Source organism: Rhipicephalus sanguineus, chromosome 1, assembly GCF_013339695.2.
Source record: "Rhipicephalus sanguineus isolate Rsan-2018 chromosome 1, BIME_Rsan_1.4, whole genome shotgun sequence".
Taxonomy (NCBI): domain Eukaryota; kingdom Metazoa; phylum Arthropoda; class Arachnida; order Ixodida; family Ixodidae; genus Rhipicephalus; species Rhipicephalus sanguineus.
In genome coordinates this window covers 71,851,583-71,866,142 of record NC_051176.1, presented here as the reverse complement: position 1 = coordinate 71,866,142, position 14,560 = coordinate 71,851,583, and the positions used below count along the sequence as shown (strand labels likewise).

At 46.1% G+C, this 14,560-nt stretch overlaps 1 protein-coding gene and 7 non-coding genes across 8 annotated transcripts; all 8 read right to left on the bottom strand.

Annotated features, from left to right (window-relative positions):
- Positions 1 to 1,148: 1,148 nt before the first annotated feature.
- On the bottom strand, positions 1,149 to 1,221 carry Trnav-cac (transfer RNA valine (anticodon CAC)). The gene has a single exon. It is a non-coding gene; the product is annotated as a tRNA-Val (tRNA).
- A 64-nt stretch (positions 1,222 to 1,285) lies between these two features.
- Trnav-cac (transfer RNA valine (anticodon CAC)) lies at positions 1,286 to 1,358 on the bottom strand. Its single transcript has one exon. It is a non-coding gene; the product is annotated as a tRNA-Val (tRNA).
- A 5,671-nt stretch (positions 1,359 to 7,029) lies between these two features.
- On the bottom strand, positions 7,030 to 7,102 carry Trnav-cac (transfer RNA valine (anticodon CAC)). Its single transcript has one exon. It is a non-coding gene; the product is annotated as a tRNA-Val (tRNA).
- A 75-nt stretch (positions 7,103 to 7,177) lies between these two features.
- Trnav-cac (transfer RNA valine (anticodon CAC)) lies at positions 7,178 to 7,250 on the bottom strand. Its single transcript has one exon. It is a non-coding gene; the product is annotated as a tRNA-Val (tRNA).
- A 79-nt stretch (positions 7,251 to 7,329) lies between these two features.
- On the bottom strand, positions 7,330 to 7,402 carry Trnav-cac (transfer RNA valine (anticodon CAC)). Its single transcript has one exon. It is a non-coding gene; the product is annotated as a tRNA-Val (tRNA).
- A 3,429-nt stretch (positions 7,403 to 10,831) lies between these two features.
- LOC119398785 (uncharacterized) lies at positions 10,832 to 12,332 on the bottom strand. The gene has a single exon (XM_037665635.2). The coding sequence runs from the start codon at positions 12,330 to 12,332 to the stop codon at positions 11,139 to 11,141; it is 1,194 nt and encodes a 397-aa protein (XP_037521563.1). The 3' UTR covers positions 10,832 to 11,138.
- A 1,820-nt stretch (positions 12,333 to 14,152) lies between these two features.
- Trnav-cac (transfer RNA valine (anticodon CAC)) lies at positions 14,153 to 14,225 on the bottom strand. Its single transcript has one exon. It is a non-coding gene; the product is annotated as a tRNA-Val (tRNA).
- Positions 14,226 to 14,452: 227 nt separating this feature from the next.
- Positions 14,453 to 14,525, bottom strand: Trnav-cac (transfer RNA valine (anticodon CAC)). The gene has a single exon. It is a non-coding gene; the product is annotated as a tRNA-Val (tRNA).
- Between the last annotated feature and the right edge of the window lie 35 nt (positions 14,526 to 14,560).

Genomic DNA, 14,560 nt, shown 5'->3' with positions numbered 1-14,560 from the left:
TTTGCGCTTGTCCCCGCTATTGTGACGTCTATATCTTCAGGTTGTCCAGTCGACGACCCAATACCTTGCTTATATTCGTTGTCGCTTTCGTCCCGCGGTATAGAGCTCACGCTGTTGGTCTGTTGACCCGTTTGTTCAGCCTGAGCCGCTTCGCTTCCTTCGTCCTTCAGGCCCTTAGAAAGGGGCGTGAATACGGGACCCCCATTTCTGCTTTCCGCTGCTTCTTCTGCATCAACTTGGTCCATTATGTGCTCCGTGAGATGGTCGCCAGGCACAGGCCCGGCCACACTGGCGTATGTTTGGCCACACTCGCTGTCTTCGTGACCATAGCGTCTGCACCGACCACACCGGGGTATGCCACAGTCCCGGCGTATATGTCCCGTTCGTCGACATCGTAAGCAAAGCGGTGCCCGTCCTGGCACAACCAAAAGCGTTGTTATACCGCCCATTCGGAGCTGGTGTGGTAGGTCTTCGACTGTCAAGCCCGCTTCTAATTGCAGGGTGACAGTCCTGGTCGAGGTTCCTTTATCGGCGATACCTTGGACGCGCCAACGTTCCTTTGATACTTCTGTCACTGTTCCATAATTTGCGAGCGCGGTGCGCACATCTTCATCCGGTACATTATGCAGAAGCCAATAAAGCTTTAGCCGGACATCCTGCTTGTTCGGGTCGATAACGAGGCAGCGCCTTTCCTTTATCTTTACGTCACCAAGTGCTAGCATCTTTTTCGTGGCTTGCGCTGTACTGAAAGTCACGGCCCAGACGTGGTTCATCTGGAAAGCGCTTAAGGCGAGTACCTCCGGCAACATACCCAGACTAACCAAAGTGTCACGGACGTCTTCAACACGATACGGCCTTGCCTTAATATCTCCGTATAGAAAAACAGTATTCATAACACACGCACCTGTAGGCAACTGCGGCAAAACGACTTCGTAATCCTGTTCATCTTCGGCGACAATCCTGTATCCGCGACCCATCTGGGCCGCTGTATCCGCCCCTACGGAGCGCATGATGGACACGTCCATACACAGCAGTGGCCGGAAGTGAAATCCCACTACACTACGAGAGCGGAACACAGTAGGCTGTCTTTAATTCAACCTTTTTTTCGAATATCTTTTCCGCAAGAAAATAAATGTAAAACATCGCGATGCTCTCGCCTGGGATCGAACCAGGGACCTTGCGCGTGTGAAGCGCACGTGATAACCACTACACTACGAGAGCGGAACACGGCAGGCTTACCTTTTTTTCGAATATCTCTTTCGCAAGAAAATGTAAAACATGGCGATGCTCTCGCCTGGGATGGAACCAGGGACCTTGCGCGTGTGAAGCGCACATGATGACCACTACACTACGAGAGCTTTTTTTTTCTTTATTGCCTGTTTTTCTTTACAGATGGTCACACAGAAACATGAATGGTAAAAACACACTTGGACCAAGCTTTGGTCCATAGTGTTCACATTAAAATTTTTCAATTGACACAGTTCGTCCAACATTGGCAACCAGCGGGGAGGTTCTTCTTGTGCTCTATACACTTCAGCAATATGCCTTATATTTGCAATGAAGTTTTCCCGGACAGGACGCGTGTTCTGGTGCATATGTCGGACAGCCATTGTAGTCTGCCAGATGCTGTGAAGACTGATTAACATAATCATGTCATGTGGGACGTCGTCCTCATTGTCCACACACAGAAAATGAATACCATAGCTCGTAATGAGCAGCTCTTTTTTCAATGTTCTTTGAAGGATGTCCCAATGAAAGACTGCGTCCCAGCAATCAATAAATACATGCTCTATTTTCTCAGGTGTTATACAAAGCAAACAATTGCTTGTCCACGGCCCGTCCATTCCCTTATTCGCTAAGCATTGCTTTACGGGGAGCGTACCGGAATGAAGTTTAAAACAATGTTTTTGCCCCTGCTTTCACGTTCATCCTTTTGACCCTTTTTAAAACGTCCTGTCCGGGACCTCCATTGAACACAGATCTGTACAAGGGTGTTGGTAACAGGACATCAGGGAGATCTTTGTACAGCTTCTTTCGTTTAACAGTGGAAAGATATTCCATAGAAAAACGGACTTTAAAAATTTCAAAAGATTGTATAACTTCTCTCAAAAAACCGGTCACATATCGGCACATATCATTGTTTGCTGACACAACAAAATCCGGAATGCGCGAAGGCAGTCTTAGTTTTATCACAGTTTGCAGAAATTCATTTTTTTGATCTCGCAGGAACATAAAACGAGAGACAACTTGTATTATAAATAAATGACATAAACCAACTCCTCCGTTGCGAACGGACTGGAATAAGTTTGAACGACTTGTACGTTCCCATAACGATTTCAACACAAACATAATCATAATCAATGATTTCACGTTCATCCTTTTGACCCTTTTTAAACCGTCCTGTCCGGGACCTCCATTGAACACAGATCTGTACAAGGGTGTTGGTAACAGGACATCACGGAGATCTTTGTACAGCTTCTTTCGTTTAACAGTGGAAAGATATTCCATAGAAAAACGGACTTTAAAAAATTCAAAAGATTGTATAACTTCTCTCAAAAAACCGGTCACATATCGGCACATATCATTGTTTGCTGACACAACAAAATCCGGAATGCGCGAAGACAGTCTTAGTTTTATCACAGTTTGCAGAAATTCATTTTTTTGATCTCGCAGGAACATAAAACGAGAGACAACTTGTATTATAAATAAATGACATAAACCAACTCCTCCGTTGCGAACGGACTGGAATAAGTTTGAACGACTTGTACGTTCCCATAACGATTTCAACACAAACACTGCAAAAATCCTATGAAATTTCTGCACATTAATGCGCGACATACAGATGACTTGCATGACGTACCATATTTTGGGTATAAGAAACATGTTGCATACGGACGCACGCGCGAAAATGGACAAATCCCGACCACCCCAAGCGTTTGCTTTTTGCTCGGGTGTTTCTGCTTCACCCTTCCAGTAATCCGTGTTGTCACGATGGCTTTCCAAAGGTACACCAAGATACTTTAAGGGTTTACTTTCCCATTTTACGTTGAGGTATACCTCAGGTATCATATCGCAAATACCGTACCAAAAGGCAGTTGCTTTGTCCCAATTAATTATGCTGCCCGTCGTGTCACAAAATTTATTTGCCATGTGAACAACCTCACATATACTCTGTCTATCTTGGCAAAGTACCGCCACATCATCGGCGTAAGCAAGTAGCTTTATCTCCGCATTCTGTAACCGTAAGCCATGGACACTTGTATTATTAATTATTGATAAACAAAATGGTTCTAGGTAGATGGCAAATAACAATGCTGAAGCCGGACATCCTCGTCTGATAGAACTGAGTATTTCAATTTCCTCACTGAGCTGCCTATTGACTATCAGACGTGTTACACACTGCGAGTATGCCATCTTAACAGCATCCAAGATTATGTCACCAACTTCCACATGCTTTAACACACTGAACAATACTTCATGCGAGACACGATCGAAAGCTTTTTGTAAATCTAGTTGCATCATTGCTATTCGTTCTTCGAAGGCATCACAAATCTCTATACCGCTTCTTACTATGTGTGTGTTTGTTGTAATGCTGCGACCTCTAATGCCACATGTCTGGTGTGTTCCTAAAATCTTTTCGATGACATTCTGCATTCTCCTGGTTAAAACCTTCATGAATATTTTGTAATCAGTGTTCAAATGCTTATAGGTCGATATGATGCTACAGATTGTAGTTTGGTGCTATCATCTGTTTTCGGAATTAAGACAGTATGCGCTTGCGTGAAAGAGCACGGTAGTTTCTTGTTTTTATATGCTTCTACCATAACTTCGTACAGCGCATTTGCTACTTCTTCTTTAAACGTTTTATAAAACTCAGCTCCGATTCCATCTGGGCCGGGCGTCTTTCCCGTGCTTAGGTCGTCGATAGCTTTTTTTTATTTCCTGCACGCTGATAGGAGCCCCTAATCTTTCTTGTGTATCTGTGTCAAGCTTCGGCATGATAGGGAGAAAGACATCAGTAAAGCCTCTGGCCATCGGTACACGCTTGCCGAGCAGATCTCGATAATGTTCCACAAACGCTTCCATTATCTGAGCTTTTTCACTTGTCAGCCTATCCTTGTGCATTATTTCCTTGACTTCTTTTCTTTGTGCATATTTCTTTTCGTCCCCCAGAGCTCTTTTTGTGGGTGTCTCGCCCATCCAAAACTTTTCACTTCTAGTTCTTACTATAGAACCTTTATACTTCTGTCTGTCTAAAATTTCCAGTTTGTTTTTAGTATTTCTAATTTCTTCGGTAAACAAGCCAGGTTTCATACTTTCTTCCTCCAAGAGAGCTTGTAGTTGCCTTTGTAGGCTCCTTTCCTCCTGCTTCTTCTCAAAATTATTCTTAGTAGTTTGTTCTATCGCTTTCATTTTGACATCTTGTTTGAACGTTTCCCGCTTCGCTTCCCAGTCGTCTTTTTGATTATCATATAGCTTCGTAAGGGCTTCGGTTACATCTCTGCCAAAAGTTTCATTCTTCAAGACATTATTGTTTAATTTCCACAGGTGCCAGTTAAATTTATATATCCTCTCCCTAGCAGCAAGTGTAAAGCTAATCATACAGTGATCGCTGAAAGACACTGGTGTAACAATATAATCATCACAGCACATAACAAGGTCCAGCGAGATGTACGCTCTATCTAACCGTGCGTGGCTTAGACCCTGAAACTGCGTAAACTGAACTCTACCATTAGACATGCATAGGCGAACATCTTCCAATCCCTTCTCTGCAATCGATTCATTCAAAAACACCGCGCTTTGATCACATAATTGGATTGGCTTGGCGCGGTCTTCTTTCGCGCACACGCAGTTAAAATCACCAACAAGTATTACATATTTGTCACATTGGAGTCAATTTCTTATTTCTTGAAAGAAAACTTTCCTTTTGCTCTCTCGGTTCGGGGCATACACACATATCACGCGCCATTAAAATTTCAAGAAAGAAAAATCACACACTACAAAATTTGAAGTTTTAAGGCGCGAATAAGACACGGACGAAGAATAGGAACACACACACGGAGCGCCGGAACGAGAACGGAACACACACAGGCGCTCCGTGTGTGTGTTCCTATTCTTCGTCCGTGTCTTATTCGCGCCTTAAAACTTCAAATATGTGTAACCAACAAGCCCAGTCTGCCATTCACACTACAAAACGTCCGTTACCACTGCTTATTACACTTCTTTCAACAACACCCATAGATTTTTTGATGAAAAGAGCACATCCTCCTGATAAGCCATTGGCGTGGGACACACAAACGTTATACATTGAGCGAAAGGTAAACACCATGCGATCATTATCCTCCTCGGTCGCTAATTTGGTTTCCTGCACAGCAATCACGTCGAATTCATGCTCCAAAAAAATCACTCAATTGGTACTGCCGCCTTGAAGAAGCTAACCCGCGTACATTTATACTGGCAAACCGTACTGCTCGCTCAAGTCTCACTGCCATTTTTATGGTAGAAGTGCTCACCAAACAGTCTGCGCTGAATAACGCCTACTCAGTCATCAGGCACACCTTCTAGGCAGGGGGGCGCGCACCTAGTGCGTCGTCAAGGGGGCGGCTTGGCCGCCCTCTTTTCCCCTTCTACGACGTTTGGCTTGACCATCAGCTGCTGCCTCCGAAAGACAGCCGTTTTCGCAGGCGGTTCTTCACTGCTTGCATCATTTGGTTCTGATTGGACTGCGTCTCGTGGTCTTTTCCCTCCAGTCCCGGGTTCTTCAGCGTCGTGCCACTCCATGGCACAACCGTCGGAAGGTTCCTGGACAGTCTGAGTAGTTGTTTTGCTCTCCCTCGTTTCAGCGGTCACATCCTTTGATACATGGGCCTCCTTTGCGCTCGTCGATGATTCTGCTGCAGATTGCACACCCGCACTGTCAGCTGACTGCCGTTTCTTTCACCTCCGTCACGCCTCCTGTACTTGGCGTGTCTCCTGCAGACGTCACCTTGGGTTTCACCGGTGATTCTGCAATAGGTTGCACCACCCTTGCACTGTCAGTTGACTTTGCCGCTTCTTTCTTCAACTGCGTCATGCCTGCCGTACTTGGGGTTTTCCCTGCAGAATCCGCCTTTGATTTCACCGATTCTTCGGCTTCGGCCTCGTCCATAGTGAGCTCGGATTTATCCGTGCTCCCGGTGTTCAAGGTAGCTGCCGCATACGTCCTCGTGCAGTTCGCTGGGGCATGACCAAAGCGTTTGCACGTGTCGCACTCGACAGTCTTTTCTTATGGGGCCAATCTGGTGGCAGCGCAAACACCTCGGCGCTCTTCCGGGGGCCACGATAAGTGCGAGCTCCCCTCGAACTCGTAACTGGTGGGGTATATCGTCCAGCGTAACGTTAGCCTTGAGCCGGAGCGTCACGGTTCTTGTCATGGTATTCTTCTGCGTGTAGCCATCAGTTCGCCATTTATCCATTCCTACGCAACGATCGTCCCGTAAGGGATCAGCGCATTTCGGACGTCTTCTTCTCGCACGTGGTAGAGCAACCAATGCAGTTTCAGACGGACGTCGCGGTGGCTTGAGTCAATTATCATGCATTTGAGGCCTTTCACAGTCAATTGCGGTTCAGCTAAAAGTTTCTTCACACCTTCAGCGCTTTACAGGTCACCGCCCACACGTGATTCATTTGATATGCGCCAAGCGCAGGAACCTCGGTGGGCGGGACACGTCGAAAAAGTGGTTCACGAAAAACTTCCCCGTGATAAGGCCTTCCTTTCACGTCTGCGTGCAGAAAAACAGTGTTCTGAACCACATACCCATTTGGCATACGGGGCAAAATGACGGCATAATCCTGTGACATTTCAATCCTGGAACCGCTGCTAAGGTGGGCCGCCGATGCCGCTCCAACGGAGCTCATGATACACACGTCCGAACGCTTTCGCAACCAGAAGTGGAATCACTACATTACGAGAACGGAACACGGCAGGCTGTCTTTAATTCAACCTTTTTGTCGAATATCTCTTTCGCAAGAAAATGTAAAACATGGCGATGCTCTCGCCTGGGATCGAACCAGGGACCTTGCGCGTGTGAAGCGCACGTGATGACCACTACACTACGTGAGCGGAACACGGCAGGCTGTCTTTTTCTCAACCTTTTTTTCGAATATCTCTTTCGCAAGAAAATGTAACACATGGCAATGCTCTCGCCTGGGATCGAACCAGGGACCTTGCGCGTGTGAAGCGCACGTGATGACCACTACACTACGAGAGCGGAACACGGCAGGCTGTCTTTAATTCAACCTTTTTTTCGAATATCTCTTCCGCAAGAAAATAAATGTAAAGCATGGCGATGGTCTCGCCTGGGAACGAACCAGGGACCTTGCGCGTGTGAAGCGCACGTGATGACCACTACACTACGAGAGTTTTTTTTTCTTTATTTCCTGCTTTTGTCAAGACACACTTTACATAGGAATTCTTATCTTTGAATTCAACACTTCACAACATGTTCAAATATACATTTTAAAAACGGGACTGACATCTTATTCCTTGTACCTAATTTAATAATATTTCACTGTGAGCAGTTTTTCTATCATGGGTAGCCAGTCAGGTGGCTCAGGAAGTTCGTATAACACATCTCTAATGTACAACAAGTATTCATGAAGGTATACCTTGGCGGCTTTTGGTGCTTCATTTTCATGCCTGATATCCATTCTGGTTTTCCAGACACTGTGCATGGTTACTAGCATTATCATATCACATGGCACATCCCCTGTTTGTTCCCAAGGCAAAAAGCGTATTCCGAAGGGCGTAAGTGGAAAATCTTTTTTTAAAGTTCTCTGGAGGATGTCCCACATGAACACAGAATCAAAGCAATCTAAGAAAATGTGTTCGATTGTTTCCGGCTTATTGCATATCAAGCAATTTACACCCCATGGTAGATAGAATCCCTTATCTTTTAGCCATGGTTTAACGGGGAGCGTGCCAGTGTGTAGCAAAAAGAAAAAGGTTTTAGTTGACGCTCTTACAGGCATTCTGTTAATACGTTTAAACACATCTTTCTCAGATCCTAATACATACCTATTACGGTATACAGGCACTGGGCACATGATATTCACTAAATCCTTATACAGTTGTTTTTTGGTTACCGATGACAAATACTCTAACGAAAAGTGCACTTGGAGGAACTGAAAGGCATAAACAACTTCTTTTAAAAAACCTCTCACCGCTACCTGCGTTGGAGAATACGATGATACAATGTACTGTGGTAGCTTATCACGTAGTCTCACTTGCATCACCGCACGCAAGAATCCATCATTTTGATCCCTTAAGTAAAAAAATCTTAGAATAACCTGCTTGAGGAACAAATGCGACAATCCCACTCCCCCTTTCTTAAGCTTGTGAAAAAGATTAATTCGGCCAGTTCGTTCCCAAGTAGACTTCCAAATAAACACTGCAAATATTCTGTGCAACCTTTGTACACATATTCGAGACATACATAATACCTGTAGCGTGTAAAAAACTTTTGCTACAAGAAACACGTTGCACACTGTTGCGCGCTTAAAGATCGAAAGATCATATCCTCCCCACTTGGTTGCCTTTGCCCGAATGTTTTCAGTTTCATCAGCCCATTGCTCAGTGGTTTCTTGATAATATTTTAAAGGCACTCCGAGATACTTGCACGGCGTGGTGGTGAATGTGATCCCTTCAAAGTACTCTGGTTTGGAATTCCACTCACCATGGCAAAAACCCAAACACTTTTGCCAGCTGATGGCGCTTCCAGTATAGGCACAAAATGTTCTGGCTTCTTTTATCGCCTCCTGTATGCTGTTCTTATTTTCACAAAATATCGCGATATCATCTGCGTACGCTAAAACTTTTCCCTCATGTGTCATGAACTGGTATCCTGTTATTTTTGTGTTGCTCATCAATTTTAAACAAAAGGGTTCTAAGTACATGGCAAATAACAGAGCGGAACAAGGGCATCCTTGCCGCACACTAGATGTCACAGCTATGCTAGCGCTAAGTTTTTTTTTAATCACGAGTTTAGCATAGCAGTTCTGATATGCCATTCTCACACCCTCTCGTATTACTCCACCAACATTAGTGTGATCCAATAGCGCAAATAATATTTCATGACTCACTTTGTCGAAGGCTTTCTGCAAATCTAATTGTATCATCGCTATGTGGCCATTAGTTGCATCACAACATTCTAAAATGGTTCTCGCCGTGTGAATATTGTTAAAAATGATTCGTCATTTTATACCGCACGTCTGGTGCGCACCAACAATACTCGTAATTACTGATTGTAGTCTCTTTGCCAGAACTTTCATGTAAACTTTATAGTCAACATTCGTAAGATTTATGGGCCTATAGTTTTCCACACACTGCAACTTTTCTGCGTCTTCAGTTTTTGGTATGAGTATGACGTGACTCGCCCTAAAGGACAGAGGCAGTTGCTTAACATCATATGCTTCAGTAATAACGTGATAAAGCATTACCGTAGTTTCACTTTTGAAAGTTTTATAAAACCCTGCCCCTATGCCATCAGGTCCTGGCGACTTGCCTTTACTAAGGTCATCGATTGCTTGCCCAACTTCTTCTATCTTTATGGGCGTTTCCAGCGCATCTCTGACGTCATCTTCCAATTTCGGCATAAGTGACAAAAATGCTTCTATGAATTAGTCTCACTTCCGTTTTACCGCCCAACAGTCTTCGGTACGTTTCAAGGAAAGCTTTTTCGATAACTTGCTGCTCCGAAGAAAGCTCACCTTCGTAGCGTATTTCTTTAATCTCTTTTTTTGTTGCATATCGTTTTTCTTCCGCAAGCACTCGTTTTGTGGCCACTTCGCCCATTGTGAAACCTTCAGCACGTGCCCTTATTACTGCCCCTTTATATCGTTCTTCCGTAATGCATTACATCTGTATTTTAACTTCCTTTATTTCTTTGCTAAACAATCCGGGAATAGTGCTATCTGCATTCAGTAGATATTCCGGTGTGCTCTGCAGCTCTTTTTCTTTGTGCTTTTCCTTGTACCTTATGACACTTCACCTTTCAATTGCGTACATTTTAACTTCATTTTTAAACTGCTCCCAGACGCTTATGTAACTTGTGCTTCCATTACGAAGTGCATCTTCAGCTTTCTTGCCTACTACTTTCACAAACATCTCGTCCTCCAAGAGTTTTTCATTCAACTTCCATAAATCCCAGTTAAACTTCGTAGTTTTTCTTTTCTTGCCAATTTCGATCGTTACGAGAGAGTGATCAGTGAAACTAAGGTTTCTCACGGCATAGTTTGTGCACAGAGGTACAATACATCCAGATATATACATTCTATCCAGTCTGGCGTGACTTTGCTGCTGGTTATGTGTAAACTGCACATGACTGCCACGGAATACCCTGCATCTACCAAGCCATATTCATCAGTTATTGCAGCAAGCTGTAATGCGCTTTTGTCGCGTACTGGAACATTTTTCACACTGTCTTCAAGCATGCACACACAGTTGAAATCACCGAGCAACACAACAACACGATCGCATCTTAGAAAAGGGTCTACGTAGTAAAAAAAAACATTTTCTTTCACAAGCTATAATAAGCGCGTACACACAAATTATTCGCCATTTTCTTTTACAAAAAGTAAAATCGCAAAGTACAAGTCGCCCATTATCGGAAGTAATGACTTTTTCCTCACTAATACCGATAGACTGTTTTAAAAATAACAGACACCCCCCAGACCTGCCATTGGCATGACACACACATATGTTATAGTTTGTTTTGTAATTATTCGCCAGCCGTTCAGTTAGTTCTTCGCTGTCAATTTTTGATTCTTGCACCGCTAGACTATCAATGTCATTATCATTCAGTATTCGTTTTAACTGCGCTTGTCGTTTTTGAGAAGTTAATCCGCGAATATTTAAGGTGGCTACTTTCAGGGCCACAGCAGAATTCGTTAATGCCGACTGCAGGGGGTCAAAACTCACACCGTTTGAAGGGCCCATCACGTCAGGAAGAAGACTTGCGGCCAACGGACTCTCCACGTCAGGTGGTCTCGTCTTTTCAGGCGAAGACCAAGCGTCTCCTCTAGCAGCACACATTTTCAGAGTTCACTGTGCTACCCGTCCGTTCCAGGCTCTGTCGCGAAGTCTGCAGTCAGCATCCCCGCTAAGGCGGGTCTGCTGGCGGTGCCGTCCTCTTGTCTAGCGGCACCTTGGGTTTGAATTTCATTGGAAGTCGCCTGAAAACCGGCGTTTTCGGGAGTGGTTCTTCTGCGCAGCCTCCGTCTGGTGTGCCGTCTTCCTCGGTTTGTTCACGCGGTCTCTTTACGACCGTCTTTTGGTCGCAATCCATGTCGGTGCTTTCCTGATGGCTTTCTTCTCTGTTAGGTGCGGTGCTCGCGGTGGTACTTGTCTTGTTGGTGTCCGTGTCAGCGTCTGCAATTTCCTTCGCGTCATAGGCGGGTGCGGCCGCGTCGTCGTCTTTACGGCCCACGTTCTTTTCAGAAAGTTCCGTCTGTGGCTCGCTATCAGGTTTCGCTGAGTCTCCACCCCCCGACACGGTCGCCTCCGCGTCAGCCTGGTCCATGACGTGCTCGTCAACGGCGTCGTTTCGTCCAGACCCTGTCACATTGGCGTAGCTACGCACGCACTGGGTCTCGTCGTGGCCATAGCGACGACAGAGCCCACAGCGTGGTACTCGGCACTCGCGCCTTATGTGTCCGGTGCCGCGGCACCGGAGGCAGAGCGGTGGTCTGCCAGGAACGTGCACGAGTGCGTGGTCCTCCCCGACGCGGAGCTGATGCGGCAGGTCTTCCACAGTGTATCCTGCCTTCAAGCGAAGGGACACCAGACGCGTGTGAGATCCTTTGTCAGCACAGCCTTGCACACGCCATTTCTCCCGTGAAATTTCGCTTACGGTACCGTAAGGCGCCAGGGCGCTTCTTACGTCCTCGTCTGGTGTGGTGTGCAAAAGCCAGTACAGCTTCATCCTGACGTCTTGATTGCTGGGATCTATCACAACACACCTGTGATCCTTGACGGTGAATGCTGCGGTCGATAATATCTTCTTTTTGGCACTCTCGTCCTTGAAGGTAATCGCCCATACGTGATTCATTTGATAGGCTCCTAGAGCCACCACTTCCGGCATTAACTGCAAACGGTCTAAAGAATCACGGAAATGCTCGACTCGATATGGCCTCGCTTTCACGTCCGCGTGCAAAAAGACAGTGGTGGTTACTGTCAAACCTGTAGGCAACTGGGGCAATATAATCTGGTAGTCCTGTGTCGTCTTCGTATCGTTAAACCTGATGCCGCGACCCGGCTGGGCCGCTGAAACCGCCCCTTTCGAGGAGCACAACATTCCGCGTCCGTTCACTACGGTGGCCGGAAGTGGAGTACACCAAGGTATATGTAAACTGGTAGCGTAACTTCCGTAGAAGCCCATGTGTCAAGCCGGTGGCTAGTTGTTGCAACAGTCGCCATCTATGTGAGGAGGGGACAAACAGAATGAAAAAAAAAAAGAAAAGGATGACGTCACAACCGGAAGCGGAAATGACGTCACGTTTTAACACGATGGGCGCGAAATTATGAAATTTTTTGACAGGGCGCCGCTTCTTACTTTTTTTTTATAGCTGCATGTTCTTTTTCTTATCACTATGACGGCTCCATAATGGAAGCCTGCAAGATAACGGGAAGACGAAAAAGACAGATTTGATAAATAAGGTGTATTTTATTGGCGAAATATTGCAGTTGAACAGGATATTACCCTAAAATATATAACACAGAAATCAGAAGTAGCATAACAATTCAACGTGCACACTGTGATGGTGTAATGTGGGCCCAGGATCCGAAATAATTCAACCGGCAGTCAGGTGATTCTGTACACACAACACAGACTTTAACACAACCGATAACTCTGACGATTCACACACAACACACTACAGCATTCCTTATTTACATCCTAAGCGTCCTACGCGCCTCGCACACAAACTGTCCTACTCGCCGTTATGAACTGTTGCCGCTGCGGCGAGGTCGGTCGTCACCGGTACTCCTTGGGCAGTCAACAGTCACGCTGCCTTGACCGTGCCGAGGTGGAAGTGGTGGTGATGATGGCACTGCAGGCTGGTAGATCACCAGGCCACTGCAGCGCAGGTTAGCTGCCCGTCGCCAACATGAGCCGCGGCCACCTCGTGACACCACTCGGGCCCCAGGACCTCAGGCCAGGAACAGACTAGGCTGCCGGTCTCTGTGTCAGCACCGGGCACAGAGCGGGAATCAGGCTCACCAGGTCCACATGGCTGCCGGACGCCTGGTTAAGCGATGTCGCGTCCCGATTCGCCGACCAGCGGCTGCCGTTTCAACCGTGTCGCGCTCCAACTGCTCGAGCCGCACGCCCCGCTCGCGCTTCCTTTTCGTCGTCTTCCCCTCCAAGGCGTACCGCAGAGCAGAACTGTCGTTCCCTCTTCGCCCCGTCACGGGCCACACAATCCACATTACACACACACAAACCTTGCACACGTGTTGCTCTTGCATCCGTAGACAGCGCAGCATTTCTTCGAGTAGCGTGGCGGACTCATCGTCCCGAAGGGCGACAGCACGCCGGCCGTGCGCTGGCAAAACACAGTCACTGAAACGGTTCCCGATGGCTGCGATGGGCTATATTACCTTCTGCCAACTACCACGACTAGAAAACAACGGTTATGCGAGGAAATATCTACGGACAGGCACAAACCTACTGCGCAAAAACGAGCGACGCCATTTGCATCTCAAACTGCGCAAAACCGTTGGCCCATGTTACCAGACTGCCTGCATGTGCCCGCTGTTTCAGAAAATAAACGAAAAAAAATGGCCACTCAACCACATACCCAAGATTAAAGTTTGATTATAGTAATCTACTAATTTAATTCGTGACAAATAAATTTAAAAATAATGAAAATAAACGTTTAATTAATTTTTTGTTTTCATTATTTGTCCCCCCCTCACCTAGTAGCGCTTTAATCGTCACGCGAGTGTTGATGTTTGTCGCAATAGGTTTCCGACCACTTTTCGTTCCGACTTTCGCGACCTATTTAGATTGACCTTGGAGTACACTACGAGAGCGGAACACGGTAGGCTGTCTTTAATTCAACCTTTTTTTTTCGAATATCTCTTCCGCAAGAAAATAAATGTAAAGCATGGCGATGCTCTCGCCTGGGATCGAACCAGGGACCTTGCGCGCGTGAAGCGCACGTGATGACCACTACACTACGAGAGCGGAACACGGAAGGCTGTCTTTTTTTCAACCTTTTTTTCGAATATCTCTTTCGCGAGAACATGTAAAACATGGCGATGTTCTCGCCTGGGATCGAACCAGGGACCTTGCGCGTGTGAAGGGCACGTGGTGACCACTAAACTACGAGAGCGGAACACGGCAGGCTGTCGTTAATTCAACCTTTTTTTCGAATATCTCTTCCGCAAGAAAATAAATGTAAAGCATGGCAATGCTCTCTCCTGGGATCTAACCAGGGACCTTGCGCGTGTGAAGCGCACGTGATGACCACTACACTACGAGAGCGGAACACGGCAGGGTGTCTTTAATTCAACCTTTTC